The sequence below is a fragment of the Crotalus tigris genome, unplaced genomic scaffold (assembly GCF_016545835.1).
Source record: "Crotalus tigris isolate CLP2741 ecotype Arizona unplaced genomic scaffold, ASM1654583v1 scf7180000017545.3456711, whole genome shotgun sequence".
NCBI classification, from domain to species: Eukaryota; Metazoa; Chordata; class Lepidosauria; order Squamata; family Viperidae; genus Crotalus; species Crotalus tigris.
The window spans coordinates 1,494,563-1,512,002 of record NW_024096464.1 but is presented as its reverse complement, the minus strand read 5'-3'; the positions used below and the strand labels follow the sequence as shown (position 1 = coordinate 1,512,002).

Genomic DNA, 17,440 nt, shown 5'->3' with positions numbered 1-17,440 from the left:
CTTTTGCTCTGCTATGCATTGTCAGCTCTGAGGCCTTCTATAGAGAGAGGTATGCCTTTCCAATACATGTCCAATCAATTTAATTTACTACAGGCTGACTCCAATCAAGGTGTAGAAACATGTCAGCAACGATCAAGAGAAATGGGAGACATCAAGCTAAATTTCAAGTGTTGTTGCAAAGGGTCCGAATACTTATGCAATGTGATGTTTCAGTTTTTTCTTTTCAATAAATTTACAGACATTTCTGTAAATTCTGTTTTCACTTTGTCATTATGGGGTACTGAATGTAGATTAATGAGGGGAAAAATGAATTTCAACAACTGTAGAATCAGGCTAGAGCATAACGAAATTGACAAAAGTGAAGGGGGTCTGAATATTTTGTGAATGCAGTGTGTCTTGAGGGAGTTAGATTATTGAAGTTGAGAGAACTGGTTCTACTTCAAGACAGCATTGATTATCCAAGAGTTTCAGAATTCTCTTGGTTCAACCTTGCATTACAAATTGACAAACAGTTACAACTGTCAGTTCAGAAAGCATAGACAATTATTTTAACTAAGGAAGAATTTGAATTCAGTTGAATTTTTCAAGAGAATATTTGAAAAAAGAAAGATGGATATGAAATCATCACTTCTTTCAGCTGTAACAAATCATGGTATGTTGAAGTCTGGGAATATTACCTTTGAACCAGGGTTCGTTCCTTTTACAAGATTACTGATTTAACTTTTAAAAAGGTAACTCTAACTCCTACTGCTTAGAGAAATGGAGAACAGAAGGAAGTTTCTTGGCAACTACTGCCTTGTTAGAAATACTAAAAATGATCTGGCAAAGTATGGTTTGGGCATCACTAATCATTTACAAGCTTTTGCTGATTGTTACTGTGTATTTCAGGACAGATGGTGGATCCAGTTGTATAGGACCAGCCCAAAGTTATCGCTCATGCAACATTCAGGTAATATATTTGTTTGCTCTTAAGATATTTATAATGTAATGGGTGGGAGTTGGAAATCTGAATAATTTCAGTCATTTTATGGAACTAGAATTAGATGATTGGGCCAAAGTCATCCAGACAGCTTAATAATGAAAAATAAATATGATTCAAATATGATTTTTGATTCAAAAATGCATCCACTACTCTCTACCAGTTTTAGTGGTATGCTGGTGATATTCTGTTACTTTAAATTATTTGTTTGTTAAACTTCTGTGCTGCCAGACTCACAACAGTTCATAACAATCAAATAATTTTATTTATCAAATCTGTATAGCTGCCCATCTCTCTTAAACATGACTCTAGGCATTGTGCATTAAAATAAACAGTTAAAAACAAATCCAGAACAACCATTTAAAACAGTTAAACATAAATATAAGTAAGACAGCGAGAGAATGGACCAACATTCACACAGTGTAACCCTTTTGCAGCTCCCCATTTCCATGCACTCTGCAAGCCTGCTTGAAAAAAAAAGATGTTTTAAGAGGTAGCCAATAGCATCAGGCCTAAATTATAGTAAATCAATGAAACATTAAAGATAAGAGAAGGCAGCATATAAACAACAGATCCTCACTTGGAGGAAAATATAGAAACTAAACTCTGGAGTATTCTTCCAAATTGGTTGCTTTTTTGCTTCAACATGTCCTCTATTTTAGATTTTTCTCTTCTTTTCTGTAGGATTGTCCTGAGGGCTCCAGAGATTTTCGAGCGGAACAGTGTGCCGAGTTTGATGGAACAGAATTTCAAGGGAAGAAGTACAAGTGGCTCCCTTACTACGGAGGTAGTTTATTGATTCTTATTGCAGATTCTTCATAGAGGGTGAACGAAATTCTGGGTAAAAATGTATGGCTTCCTATAGGGGGGAAATTGCTGAGATTCCCTGTCTGGAAACATTTATTTAAATTGTTATTTAACCTATCTTTCAGTTTAATGAGCAAGCAACACATTTTTACAAATATCAATTTAATTTTTAGAAATTAAAAAATGGTAAAAATTGTAAAATTGTAATTTTTTAAAAAAATTCTGCTGTTAGAATGAAAGATACATTCACAGAAAGGGGGAGTAGGGCATAGAAATGGTGAATGATGGTATTCTAATCCTTAAAATTCCTGAGCTAAAACTGATCAGTGAAAAAAATTTGGAAAAGTAAAAGAATCCACCCAACCTGGTTTTGCTTTTTTGGAATACAGTAAGTTTCAATTCGGGCAGATAATGAATCCCACAAAATAGTTGCATTATTCAAATTTGCAGTATTGCAAATTTAATCATCTGTTATTATTTGTTCATTGATGAAATATTACAGTAAAGGATAAAAAATATAAATGTACAGTTAGCAAAATCACAGAATAGTTATAGAAAACAAAATAAAAACAAAAAAATCTAATTATCATTCTTAAAGATAAGCTTACTCAATTTTTAAGTTGATCAAACCAACCAACCAACACTTGCATTAAATGTTTGTTCTACTTGATTGCTTTTTTCTTTTGCTCTCTTAAATTTAAAGCTTTTGTCTCAACATCTCTTTTTCTAAGAGGACTGTTGCTTTTGATTGCAATCCTCAGCCTTTATAGATGCTTGGTTTCTATCACTGAGTCACTTTTGCTCCCTGTAGCTCTTTTCAAACCACGAAATAAATGACGCAACTTTACCTTTTTATTTTTATTTCCCCTGCATACCATTAAATCAGGCATTCCAAAATCTCATCTTATTCTAGAGATGCTATTTTAGAGTTGTTCATGTTGCTCAGTTGCACCCATTTTGCTGTAATGTAATAATGAGCTTCTTTTTTGACCTTGTGGTGTTTTCATTGGAAAGAATCTTCCTTTTGTCCATTTTGTGCATCGAAGATAAGCAAGTAGCAGTGTCTAAAAGCCAGCAAGCCCAACTGTACCTTGCATAACTAAATGCTGGTTCAATACTTGATATCAATTTATGATTGCACTAGTTCAAATACTGCATTATTCAAACCCACTTTAATCGCAACCTAGCTGTATATTCACTGACTGGGAGGGAAAAAAAAACCAGTTAAGACATTGAATTTTCCATACCAGGCTTTTCTGTAAATTTTGTCATACTTCAGAAATATTTGATATGGTAACCTGACTATAATTTGAAGTCTAACTTTTCTTGCATCTGATTTTGACTTGTTTGGCAAGTTCCCTTTGTAAATAAAATCTGTTGTCCTCTGACAAAGTCCATAGTGGACCTTTTCCCACTTGCCATGGCCACAAATAGTTAGCTCTGTGATCAAGATGGACAGCAGACTAATTATGAAAAGGAAGAAAAGGTTCTTTTCATGGCCAGTATAATAGAACATGGTTGAGGGAAATGCTGAATGTATTTTTTTTTTAATAAATTGCTCTTCTCCCATGCCAATCAAAGACAAATACAGTACATGGTCCTTCAGTATTCCATTCTTATATTGCAGAAAAATGGATTAAAGTTGTGGGTTGACTAGATAACCTTCACGGTCATCCTTATCTGCCATTAAGCACTATCTATTACTGTCCACTATATATGTCGTTCCATTGATTTTATATCCCCTTCCATATTCCAAATTATAAACTTGCAAGGGAGTTTCTATAACTGAGCTCCTACCTTGCACAGAATATCACGGGACTTGCAGCCATACAGATCACAATATCTCAAAAAGTGACTGCTTCAGCCCTTGCCATTGCAAAGGCAAGCTGAAGTTGGCACAGACTGCCAACCTGATCTGCACCTTAAGAATAATTAATCATGAAATTATATCCAAATAAAACAACAATATGAAAAGTCCTAAATATTTATTTATTTACTTAGCATATGACATATCATACATGCCTGTGGGCTGGTTGAGCAGCATATATTAATATTTCAGCTAGATTAGTAAAATACAATAAAATATAAATGTTGAAAAGATCTATGTTTAAATACCAGCATCTACTCTAGACCATCTAACCATTGAAGCACAGCATCATTTGTATTAATTCAGATACTGGAGCAGTATATGCTCTCAACTCACAGCAGGTCGCGATGTGATCTCCAGTTTGACATGGGACCCTGTAGTCACACGGAGGGGAGGATACAATGTTCCATTTATAGAGAGTCCCGGCAGACTCCGTGGGTGGTGTGAATCCTATTCATAATTGTCCATTGCTGATGTGACAGTTCAAAGCCTGGGCCCTTTTTTGTGCAGGTCATTTACATGTCTTCCTATGTCTGAGCGTTCAGCTACCAATTTGGCTTTCCATTGAGAATTGATGTTAAAGTTGTGGGCAGATGTTGTGTTAGTACCAGTAGGGGGTTTCCTGGATTTGAGCTGATAAATGGGGAAGGTCAGCAAGGTCTTACATAAAAAAAATACTACATTGAAGCCTCAGCTAGCCAAAACCATGATGAGTGGGAGGGATCAGTATGCATGTGCCCATTATATTGATAATTATAATAATAAATAAATGAATGTAATTAAACTATAACCTGGAACGGAAGAAGAATAAACGATAAAGAGCAGGTATCAACAAATGGAAAGAAAGGAAAATAGATTCATTGTATGCTTGTGAAATAAGAGAAAGGGGAAAGATATAAAAGATTTAAGTAGAAATGGTGTGATCTTGTGGAGCAGAGTTCATTAATACATGCAGGGAAGAGAATGGGGATTTTGAATTATGAATGAAAGGGCTAAATGTATGTCAGAAAATATGAATCGGTCTCATTTTGATTCTTGTGGCTGTCTATACAAAAAGGAGATAGTTTGCTGATCATTGCATGAGTTTGCTGATCATTGCTGTTACGCTCTAGTGAATGGTGATAATGAAAGAACCAGATATGTGTTTGGGGGGTGGGGGAATGTGCCATGCTTGAAATGAATGCAATCCAAGAGAAAGATTTGTTCTGCTAGCTGACATGAATGGCTGGGTGGGATAAGACATGTGAGTACAGAAAAAGGGATTGGGCTTTTCGAAGACTCAAGAATGAACAGGAATGATGATTGATTGGTTAATTTTTGCTTAGAAAAAAGTCTGTTTCACTATGCACATTAATGATATGTCCCTTCATGGAACAGGAATGCATTCCAAAGGATGATTGATTTGTTCATTTATCAGGACTGCCACTGGTCTGTAAGGCACCTTTGCGCAAAAATGTATTTTGCCACCCCTCTGCATAATCATTTTATTTGCTATTTTTGAGAAACAGGATAGTGGTTAAGACTAGACAGGAAGTTTGTAATAAGCTTTAAGTTGTTTTGTTGCTGCAGAGAAGACTTGCCACAGTTCATAGTAGATTAGGCTGGGCTTCCCAGAACTGTAACAATATACAGCATTTGTTTTGGAAGAAGTGAAATCTGATGTAAGTTAGGTGATGCAGTTGGAATGAAGAATAGATTTTGAAAACTTAATTTGGTGCCTCTCCCCTCCTTTTCATGGTGCCTTTGTACTGTCTGCTTGCAATGGATCTGCCACTTACGATGAAGATTGAGAGAACAGTGAAGGATATAATGATGACGGTTTCTGAATATGGCACCATTAACCATTGATAGTGTCAAGAATGGATCAGGGGTAAATAGGCACAGAAGAAAGGAAAGAAAGGAAAGAAACTAGAATGAAAGAATGGCTGCATGAAGAGAAAGTTCAAATTCTGTATTAAAAAAAAATATGAAGACAGATTAATCTCCCAACAGAATTGAGGAGATAGTGAAGGTGCATGGCATAGAGTGGTATAAATGATGCCACAGAACCATGTTGAGTTTGTTTATGCAAAGCATGAACATTGATGCTAAGTGGAGTTTAGGAAAATCATAAAAGTAAATAAGACAAGCTAGTCAGAGACTGAATGAACTGAAAAATGTATGAATGAAGAATGAATGTGTTGGGAGGAAGGGTAGGGGTCACTGAAAAAGTTGTGGCTGAAATGAGTTCCTCAACAGAGGAGATGTGAGCTTAAAAAAATAAAAGTCAATATGTGAATTATCTATAGACCTGGTGGAAGCAAGAGTGGTTCTCAAAGATAGGTTTGGATAAATATAGTGAATGGAGTTGATGTACTTTATCCTACTTTAGCTGTATTAACTTTTCTTTTTCTTGCCTCGTCTTATTTCTTTAACTGCTATATCTTGCTTGCTTTCTATATTTTACTCTTTTTCTCAGCTTTGCTTAAACTTGCTTAGTTCCAAAAAAAACAACAGTAAGTCTGTGATTTGATTAACTATAAACTAAATGAAGTATGTCCATTTGTCACTGTTTGCTGAATCCTGTTTATTGAACAAAACACGAAAGGCTGCATTTGCACAACAAACCTTATCAAAATCAAACCACAAGTATTATGGCTTAGAGTGTGAATGCAATGAAACCAGCCAATGTTTTGAGCAATTCTTGTTTCGATCCATGTCCAAATTAAAGATAGGCCTGAGTCAAGCCTGAATTAGCTGTGGTCTACCCTTTAACTTCTTATTCCAGAGAATGGAATCGCATTCTTAAACCCTGGCCTGTTAAAGCCAAGTGTGAGAATATTAATAAAGTTCTGCTCTTCTCCATTTGTTGAAGAATCAAAATAAAACAAAACTTAAAGCTCCAGCAGCGAAATAACATGTTTCTTTTTAATTTTGCTCCCAGCTCCCAATAAATGTGAATTAAACTGCATCCCAAAAGGAGAAAATTTCTACTACAGACAGAAAGATGCAGTCATTGATGGAACTTCTTGTGAACCAGGAACAAACGATATTTGTGTGCAAGGGACCTGTCACGTATGTATTTGTCTTCACTCACTTTCAGAAAGAATGCCACATTTCCTTGGCTTCTTTGCCTCATACATGAACCCCGAACTTCCTCAGACCATATATGGAATAATCTCATTTTATCTTACTGCAGATTTATTCTGTAAACTAAGCTGAGATTCTAAATTCACATACCATGACTATCTTTTTGTTTTGTTTGAACAATAGTTTTATTGACCAAGCCATAATTAATGGCATTCACTCCACATGCTTAGTATTAAAAAAACCATTCTATAAATCATGTTGTCTGAATCCACATAATACCTCAAGCCAGACCAAACCAGGGGTGAGGAGGGGTTTGCTGGCCAAGAACTGCCTTTAACTTGGGGGAGGGGTGTAGGCTGCCTTTAAACAGGTGGGGAATCACACATTAAAGGAAGTGTTGCAAGGTTAGACAAGCTTCAACATTTGTCCTCCCTGGAGCTAAGCTAATAGTGAGCCTTCTGTTGGTTTTTTCCTCCTTTTTTGTGGTTTACTGAATATCAGCATATTGTCCACACAATTCAATTCTATTCTGTGTTTTATGGCAAAGATGCCTAGTATATCTGTTCAGCCGATGATTATTAATGGCAGGAATCCCATATTTCTTCTGCCCAATTCAGTCTCTCCTCATTCCCCTGCCCATCTCTTCCAGCATTTTGTTGGTTATGATCAGGAACACCTTTAGACTATTCAGAGTGTTTTTTTCCAATCATTGTGAGGGCTTAATGTCTTGGAAATTCCCAGAATAATCAAGGGATGGTCAGAATCCAGGGTAAGATTAAAAAGAAGTAGCCTTCTGAGTGAAATTCAGACCTAACAGATTAGATCAGAGGACCCAAGAGGCCAAGGCTTATCGTATGTTTGTGTTTGCTGAGTTGTATACATCTCATAATCCTCATAATGGGACTGGGAGATAACAGAAAGGGGAAGGGAGGGGATCATAGTTCAGATGCTTGTAAGGTAAAGGAGTCCCTGCGGATTTTATTCCGCTAGTCATTGCCAACTTTAGGGGGTGATGCTCCTCTCAGTTTCAAGGCCATTGAGCCAGCACTGTCCAAAGACATTTCTGCGGTCATGTGACCAGCATGACATCACGGAGCGCTGTTACTGGCCACCAAAGGGGTACCAGATGCTGTAGGACAGTGTTTTTCAAACTTGTCAGATTTAAGATGTGTGAATTTCAACTGCCAGGCAGCATGAGAAGGATGTCTGGGCCCTTTGCGTGTTAAAAGGCCTTTCTAGAAACAGTTTGTGTCAGTGGATCTCCATCTTATAACGACAAAGCCAAGGGAGAAATGTAGAATTTAGTTCCTGAAGAATACAATCTTTTTTCCGGAGAAAGTTCAGATGCACCTTGGTTTTAAAAACTCTTGTAGCTCCTGAACTTCCACCCTTGGCCACCAGAGGGTTTGCAAGGACCAGAAAAACAATCAACAGACCAAGAACGACGGCTGGGGGAAAGCATTATCTACCCAGCCCTGAGTTTTAGCCAATATTTTAACAACATGAATTTTGCTACCCCCTTTGCTGACCCTTCTCTTGCTTCTTCTGCCTCTGCCAAATGATGTCTCAATTATTTGTGTGCAGGCTTGACAGCAAAGTTATTGGTACAGCTTTTGGGTTCTTCTTCTTTCCCATTTAAGCACGTAACCAACCAACCAAGAAGGAAAAGCATTTCCTAATCAAAGCACTGTGGCAGGAAGGGTGTAACACAGGACTCCACTATTGCTCAGCTTCTTCCTCTCCACTCCATTTAGTTGTAACCAGCACTGAATGAAGATAATAATAATAATAATAATAATAATAATAATAATAATAATAATAGTAGTAGTAGTAGTAGTAGTAGTAGTAGTAGTAGTAGTAGTAGTAGTAATAGATGTCACAAAGGGTGCCTTTCCAGGATCTCTCTCTCTTCCTTCTTATGGGTAACAACTTACACAGTCCTCTGTATTTTGTTTGGGAAGCAGTGAGAAAGAGCAGATCCCACTAGTCCCCTGAAATTTATTTCAGCCTTGCACAAAATGAGTGAAAAACACTCATTTTGGAGTAGCATTTATAGCACTGTTAGAGCAGTCTGGCATTGTTGCATCATCCTGAACAATCACCGTTTCAGTTAACCAGCTACCATTTTTTTCCACTCTCCCATAAAGCAAGGAAAATGGCAGCATCCTCAAATTGTGCAGGTGGGCACCAGTTGTGGCAGGGGACACACTTCAGGTACCTAGAACAGAATTGCTGGAGAAATGCAAAAACAAACCAGTGCTTAAAATGTACAGCTCTACTGCATTCCTGTCTGCTTCGATAAACAAAATGATTATACAAAAAGAGAGGGAGAGAGAGAGAACTCAAACTCTCGAGCTCAGCACTGTTCCTGTCCAACTCTTTAGCAATAGCACCGAGACTTACTGTATATACTGCTCCATAGTGCTTTCCAGCACTCTCTGACCAGTTTACAGAGTCAGCGTGTTGCCTCCAGCAATCTGGGTCCTCATTTTACCAGCATTGAAGGATGGAAGAATGAGTCAAGCTCATGTCTATAAGGATCGAACACCTGGCTGTGGGCAGAGTTTGTCTGCAATAGACTCTTCAGGAAGGCAATAGCAGACAAGGCTGAGGTGGAAGAGAAAGGGGCAAGCCCATATCCATTTAAATAAATATGTCTCTGCTCTCATCCATTTTATTATTTTTCATTTATTAATCAAACACAACTCTAGGCAGTGACCCTGTGGGGTGTGTGCAATGGGCTGCAAGTCCAGTGTTTTTGAGGCTGTTACAGTTTTGAATTGTTGTTAAATAAATGGTCATAAGCCAATGACTACTAGTCCTGGTCTCTCTGAATTCCTCTCCCTCTTTTCTGCTCAATAGGTATCTGCTGGATTCTCTGCTAAGAGCACATTTATGTAGGAGAAAGCTATTTGCTTGGACAGCTGGTGTGGGAGGAGAGCTCTGGAAATACCAAATTACAGAGAGTAATAGGCAGTTTCATTAAAGCAACCACATCAATAGTTAGCTAAAAAAAAAACCAGACACTGTTTTAATTTTTATTAGCCAGTCAATAGTGGTTGCACAAACATTAGCTGAGTTAAATTTCTAATGTTGCATCCCCATGGGGTTGACTTTCCTACAATTATTATAACACAGTGTATTTGAACACAATCTCCTTTGAAATATCAGTGCCAGAAATGTCTCTGGCATTTGTGTGGACTTTGGGCAAACTTGCTTAAAAGTCTAAATATACACATTCACTGCCGGATGCCTGCAAAGTATGGATGTTGAACTCCCACGGGCCTGGTAGGTACCAAGGCTGTTTTAGAAAGATGTTCTGCCAAAAATTATGAAACATATGGCTGTTTTTGTCCTGTCCTGAACATATCCCTCGAGATGTTCTGAGTGAGAAAATTAGTATTCATTTCAAAAAAAAAGAGGATTTGAAAAAAGAATCCTATTTATATGTGTGCTCATCTATTAGTTTAAATAGATTTTATAAGGGTTTATTATTTCTTTTAAATAATTCCATCTATAATAGTAATTTAAAGAAAAAGATGGAAGCTCAGCATTGCAAGCAATCCTCTCCCCCATTTTTTAAAGCCTTTAAAGCAATGGTCCTCAAACGTGGAAACACTGAGTTATGTGGATTTCAACCCCCAGCATTCTGGGAGTTGAAATCTACACGTCATAAGGTTGCCAATTTTGAGAACCACTGCCTCAAAAACATGTTGTGGACCTTACTGTGAAGTGTCTTGTCTTTGTATTTTCTGATAGCTTGACTTCTCCATTTTACCTGTGGATGATTTGAACTTTGTTATTTTACAGGCTGTTGGCTGTGATAAAATGCTGGATTCTTCCCAAAAAGAAGACAAATGCCTGCAGTGCGGTGGGAATGGAAGAGCTTGTTTTGAAGTCAAGGGACTCTTTGATGTGCCCAATCTCCCTAAAGGTACTGCAGGGCTGTTTTAGTACCATTGATTAATATGGCGGACTTTAGACTAGGGCTGAGGTATAGAGATGTGATTGATGGTTCTTATTAATCTCTTTATATCTTTGAAGCTAAAGTCAATAACTGAAACTCAGGAAGGTTTTTTACTGTACCATGTCTGCAGTGTGATGCATTGAGATCCCTGCCTTGTGCCATATTACATCAATTACATGCAAGAGTAGCTTTATGGGTAATATGAATACGGATTGAGACAGTTCAAAATCAGTGGAGTAGTTACAGCAAAATTTATATCTTTTCCCATGTAGCTTCTCTGCACGAAAGAGTGACTTTACGCTGGCTTCCTTCTCTATTATATTCTCTCTCAGAAAATGAATTTATTCTGGCTGATTTATTCTGCTCTTATAGGCTACAACCAAATCTTTGTCATTCCGATGGGAGCCACAAGCATCCGGATTAAGGAAGCAAACCCTACCAGGAACTTCCTGGGTAAGTAGTTGTTACTGCTCTTTGTATATGACTTCCATCACATCAATTAGTTATGACTTAATGCAGGACAATATGGATCTGCATGTTCAGAAATATGACATGGGACCGTCATCTGGGTATTGCATCATTAATAACACGGATGGGAGACTACTTAATAATAGAATGCAATGAGTGTATGCTATGAAACAAGATTCTATTTGCAACAATATACCTGCAATAATATGTGTATTTTACATGAAGCAAGAGTCTTCATGACTTCTCCATCAAAATCCCATGGATGCCATCCACCTTTGCTTATTTATTTATTTTATTATATTTTTATCCCACCGTTATTATTTTTATAAACCACTCAAAGTGGTGAACATATTTAATACTCCTTCTCCTCCTATTTTTCCCACAACAACCACCCTGTGTAGTGAGTTCGACTGAGAGAGAGAGAGAGTGCCTGGCCCAAGGTCACCCAGCCGGCTTTCATGCCTAAGGCGGGACTAGAACTCCCAGTCTCCTGGTTTGGGGGATCTTCTGGAACAGATGATGAAATTGCATGGGGACCATAAAGGGCAAGGCAAAAAGAATTGTCTCTTATCAGCAAAAACGTAAAAATGAGGCTTGTTCATACCTCAGCATGAGAGCAATCAACATATATCATCTCAGGATGAGATGATTAATAAATCATCTCAAGGTTCCTTATAATGCTTTGATTTAATGATATGGCTTGAACGTTACTCACTGCTCTGTACAAAAATGGCCAAGGTTCTTTCATGTCAATGATTAGGGGACTGGAGGCTAAAACATATAAGGAACGGTTGCTAGAATTGGGTATGTCTAGTTTAAGGAAGAGAAGGACAAGGGGGGACATGATAGCAGTATTCCAATATCTCAGGGGCTGCCATAAAGAAGAGGGAATTAAGCTATTTTCCAAAGCACCTGAAGGCAGGACAAGAAGCAACGGGTGGAAACTAATCAAGGAGAGAAGCAACCTAGAACTAAGGAGAAACTTCCTGACAGTGAGAACAATTAATCAGTGGAACAGCTTGCCTCCAGAAGCAGTAAATGCTCCAACACTGGAAGTTTTTAAGAAGAGACTGGACAGCCATTTGTCCGAAATGGTGTAGGGTTTCCTGCCCGAGCAGGGGGTTGGACTAGATGACCTCCAAGGTCCCTTCCAACTTTACTACTATTACTATTACTATTACATCTGAGTAGTTTTTGTGGCATTAACATGGAATGGTTTACCCATGCCTTCTTCTATGATATTTTTGTCAGTTTCCCAGGGCAGCTCACAGCCCAGGGATCTCCTTATAATCTGCCACCTGAGTACAGGTAGTCCTTGACTTATGACCACAACTGAGCTCAAAATTTCTGTTGTTAGACAAGACAGTTGTTAAATGAATTTTACTCCATTTTATGATCTTTCTTGACCTGGTTGTTAAGTGAATCACTGCAGTTGTTAGCTTAGTGATATGTTTCTTAAGTGAAACTGCATTAAATTCCCCATGGAATTTGCTTGTCAGAAAGTTGCAAAGGGGGATCACAAGAACCCAGCACACGGCAGCCATCACAAATATGAGCCAGTTGCCAAGCGTCCAAGTTTTGATCACGTGACCATGGAGATGTCCAATGGACGTAAGCGTGAAAAAAAACCATCATAAGTCACTTTTTTTCAGTGACATTGTAACTTCGAATAGTCACTAAATGAAATGTTATAACTCAAGGACTACCTGTATTTATTAAGTGTCTGGTGTTTGGGGGGGGGAATCAGTTATGGTTGGCTAAATACAATTACCATTTGTAGATTCTCAGCAAAATATCACACCTCCTTTCCAGAAATATATCATTTTGTTTAGTACATAATAACCATTTCATATCTGGGGAAACTTTTGCAACCTCAGAGTCTCAGAACTCTGTATCACCGTCTTTCCATTTCTTTCCATTCCCTCTTCCCCCCCCCCCCAATCTCAGCCATCAAGAATGTACAAGGAACATATTATCTGAATGGGCAGTGGACAATTGAGTATAGCCAGGCCTTGCCTATTGCTAGCACAGTGATGCATTATGAGAGAGGTTCCGAGGGGGATCTGGCTCCAGAGCTTCTACATGCCCGGGGTCCCATCACCGAACCTTTGATAATTGAGGCAAGTACCTGCAACTGCTTTCCTTTTTTCTTAGAGCAGTGTTTCTCAACCTTGACAATTTTAAGGCATGTGGACTTCAACTCCCAGAATTCCACAGCCAGCATTGCTGGCTGTGGAATTCTGGGAGTTGAAGTCCACATGCCTTAAAATTGTCAAGGTTGAGAAACACTGTCTTAGAGGTTTTAATGCCTGAACTGTGCATAGGTGTTCCAGATAATTCTCCAAACAGAGGAGAATAAATAAATAAAATAGATTGATGGGGGAACTTTTATTTCTTGACTGAACAATTATTAGAGTGGAGGAGAACAGGGTTTGAGGCTGTCTCTATTTCATGCAGAGGTTAAGCATGAATAGATAATTTATTTGGTATTGCATTAAGATCACTTTAGTTCCTCATTCCTTAACCTTAACAGTAATGCTTAGACAAAACAAGAATTCGGGGGGGGGGGGCACAAGCCTGGGGAAACTGCAGTAGTTTAATAATTGCTTCTTGTTGAATAAAGAGGAAATGTCCGCTTTTTTCATTTCAGCAAGAAACCACTTTATCCTTTGTATTGTAGATAAAGTATTCAAATGTTGATCGATCAGAGTCAGGAAAGAGCAGGAGATGTGTAGCAGGCAGAAAGGGAATAACTTTGGCAAGGATGAGTGGTATGTGTGTGTGTGTGTGTGTGTGTGTGTGTGTGTCTGTGTGTGTCTGTGTCTGTGTATGTGTATGTCAAATCAGTTTTTGACTCCAAGCAATTGCCTGAACAAGTCCCTGCATTTTCTTGGTAAGGTTTTTGAGAAGTGGTTTGCCAATGACTGTTTCCTAAGGATGAGACGGAGTGATTGGCCTAAGGTTACACAACTGGCTTATGCCCAAGGAAAGACTAGAACTCAGGACCTCCTGGTTTCTAACCTTATGCCTTAACCAAATTGGCTCTGAGTGATAGGCATAGTTTTCACAAATGGCAGACAAAGTTTGTTTATTTATTTATGAAATTTCAAAACTACCCATCTCCCTCACAGAGGGAGGTTGGAACTTGGACTGTAACAAACAGATGAGTAATTGTGTTTTTAATTAATTAAGTAACTAACACATCAGGGAAAAGAAACTAAGCTCACCTTATTTTCCTACAGGTAGACCAGATTTTTTGTTTGTTTGTTTGAAAAAGAGATATTCTTGTCATCTAAATATGTATGTGCAAAAGCATTATGAGTCCAGACTTTGCCACTACGTGAACTGGACCAGTAGATAATAGCTTGCTACAAGAGAGCAAAAACAGTGCATTTCCTGACACCTACTTATTTTCTTTCTTTTTCAGCTTATCAGCCAGGAACCAAACCAAGGAGTACATTATGAATACTATTTGCCATTCCAAAGGCAAACATCAAGCTACAACTGGGGCTACGGCTCCTGGAGTGATTGTAGTGCTGAATGTGGTGGAGGTATATGCCAGCACTTTACATTTAATATTATTGATTTGCTTAAATAATGGTTCCCAATCTGTGTGTACAGATCACATATTGATCTGTGAGTATATTCTAGATAGTTTGTGGTCTGTGTGTGTATGCTACAAATACAGACAAGTAGCAGATGGGGAAACTGAAAACTGAATGGGTGATGTGTGAATGTTAGTCTCTAAGACTGAATGTTTATTTAATTGGTTGAAATCTCAGATAATTAGCAAATCACACAAAATGTTGGCATTCTCACGCAAAATCTCAGAAATGTTTGGACAGGTATACTAGTTGCATATGAGGATTGGTAGACATGCTAGATTTCAATCAAATTAAATGCTATACTGAATTGTTGTAGTGATGATTGTGTAATAAATTATATGCCATCTCTTAAACCATAGGTGTCAAACTCGATCACGTCACGTGACATATCATGACGTATCGTGCCTTTTTTTGCCTTTGCGGAGCTTGGGTGGGCATGTCCTGCGCATGAGGTATCCAGCCTGCAGGCTGCCAGTTTGACACCCCTGTCTTAAAGCATTTAAAGCCATTTTTAACTAGAATAAATGCATTATCAAGATGATCCTAAGCAGAAATCTGTTACTTCAGGAGAACTCTAGAACCACAGCATAGAATGGGTGAAAGCTATCTTCTCCTGCCTGAGATATTATTTCAATTTTGCAGGATCCAATCTGAGTAGGTCACTGTGTTTTGTAGCATATACACAGAGATTTAGTCTTCAATGTTGTGTCCTGCCTAAGGATTGTAAAAGATAGTAATGTGGATAATAATGTGGACAGGCCCGATGCATTTGGCTTGCTTTGAGTAGAGTATTATAAGAAGTTAAATAAATGATTTAAGTCACAAAAGTATTAAGTATAATCTTGCTTTCCAGGGTCTGCTGAAATAAGTAAATTGCCCTAATTCAGGAGAGAATTGGTGGGTTTTAAACCACCCATTTTTTTGTTAGAGAGCTAAGGGTAATATTTTCCTTCATTTCTCCCACACAAAGTACACAAAAATGTCCTGAAAATTTGTCATGATCAGTCTGGGAGCTGCAAAAGGGTTTTTTGCTGAGACATTGACCTGTGGAAAGATCAAGAGGGGCAAATAACAAAGCAGTATTGGGCCCTTATGATGCAAGCCCCATCCCTTTTGTTATGATGTAACACACCCATACAAAGGAGAAGGCGTTTATCACAATAGCATGATGCTGCTTTGGTCATTTGCACCAAGGCACTGCATCCTGTGAATGCCTGAGAGTTTGGGGAGGCTACATGTGTCTGTTAGGCACGAGAAATGTAGCAATATTACTTCTGCAATTCCTTATGCCCCCCCCCCCATGGGCATCTTACTAGTTTTTAGAGCTGATATTGTAACAATTTTAACTGCTGCTTTCCCAAAATGACATTCTGTTCTGGTAGCCATTTTTCTAGTATGTGTTTTTAATGTAATGGGAAAACCTGGTTTGAAAGGTAGGGCAGAGAGATAAATGGTTAGATATATTAGATTATATTGGTTATAAGAACTGTGGTGGTGCAGTGGTTAGAATGCAGTATTGCAGGGTGATTCTGCTGACTGCCAACCGCCAGCAATTCAATTCTGACCGGCTCAAGATTGACTCAGCCTTCCATCCTTCCAAGGTCGGTAAAATGAGGACCCAAATTGTTGGAGGCAATATGCTGACTCTGTAAACCATTTAGAGGGGGCTGTAAAACCCTGTGAAGTGGTATATAAGTCTAAGTGCCGTTGCTATTGCTATAACCAAGTTTTTATTTTTGGCTTTTTTTTTTCCAGTGGGACTCAATAACTGATCATTATTCTTGAAATTGTTCCTCTTAGACCTTGATCAAGTTGTCACTGAATTCTAGAGCCAGAAGGAATCTAGAACTCATAAAATATATTAACGTGAATACTCAACCTTTCTGTTCCTACATACAGAAAATAACAGGGTATATTCTAGTATTGCCTGGAAGGCTGTGAGAAAAGGCATAAATTGAAAATAAACTCTGATTAAGTTGCAACAGGATTATTATATCATGAACAAAATAATGGTATTTTGATATATATATAAAGCTTGCAGTGGTCTGTGCAGAAATCATCTTGTAATCTTTGCTTATGGGATTATAAAGAGATCTGCTATTAGCCATTCTAGGAGATACAATTTTGTAATGGATGGCAGACATATTTTGATTCATTCAGACTTAAAGCCTGTCCATCTGTTTATTCTTCTTCAAAGTAGATGTGACCAACTACCTTAGTTACTGATTGCACTGCATGTATGCCAGTGAGATTGTATATGGTATGGTAAAGTGCAAATAGTAGTCTTTTATTTCTTCATTCAGCTTCTATACTGTTGCAAATGAAATGAAAGGCAGTTTGATGTAATGGTTAAGGCACCAGGCTAGAAACCATTAAACTCTAGTCCTGCCTTAGGCATGAAAGCCTTTTGGGAGACTTTGGGGCAGTCTCTCTCTCTCTCTCTCTCATCCCGCAACATCAGGCTTGGGTGACAAGACAGTTGGTTAAATCCTGTCACAACCAATGGATCAGCACTCTGTTGACCCCGAAAAAGCAGACCCTGCACTTGAGGGGAAAATGTGATCAAAACTGAGATGTTTAACAACTGACTTACGTATATTTATGATGGTTGCAGTGTCCTGGAGTCATATGATCAGCTTTTGTGATCTTCTGACAAGCAAAGTCAGTGGGGAAGCCAG

General features: G+C 38.2%; 1 protein-coding gene across 1 annotated transcript in view; it reads left to right on the top strand.

Moving 5' to 3' along the window:
- Window positions 1-17,440, top strand: part of PAPLN (papilin, proteoglycan like sulfated glycoprotein) — an 85,069-nt gene that overhangs the window by 32,246 nt on the left and 35,383 nt on the right. Inside the window, exons 4-10 of the mRNA XM_039331862.1 lie at window positions 889-949; window positions 1,664-1,766; window positions 6,577-6,707; window positions 10,533-10,656; window positions 11,062-11,142; window positions 13,105-13,277; window positions 14,585-14,708. Coding sequence (XP_039187796.1) covers window positions 889-949; window positions 1,664-1,766; window positions 6,577-6,707; window positions 10,533-10,656; window positions 11,062-11,142; window positions 13,105-13,277; window positions 14,585-14,708 — 797 coding nt within the window. The remainder of the gene's footprint in view (window positions 1-888; window positions 950-1,663; window positions 1,767-6,576; window positions 6,708-10,532; window positions 10,657-11,061; window positions 11,143-13,104; window positions 13,278-14,584; window positions 14,709-17,440) is intronic.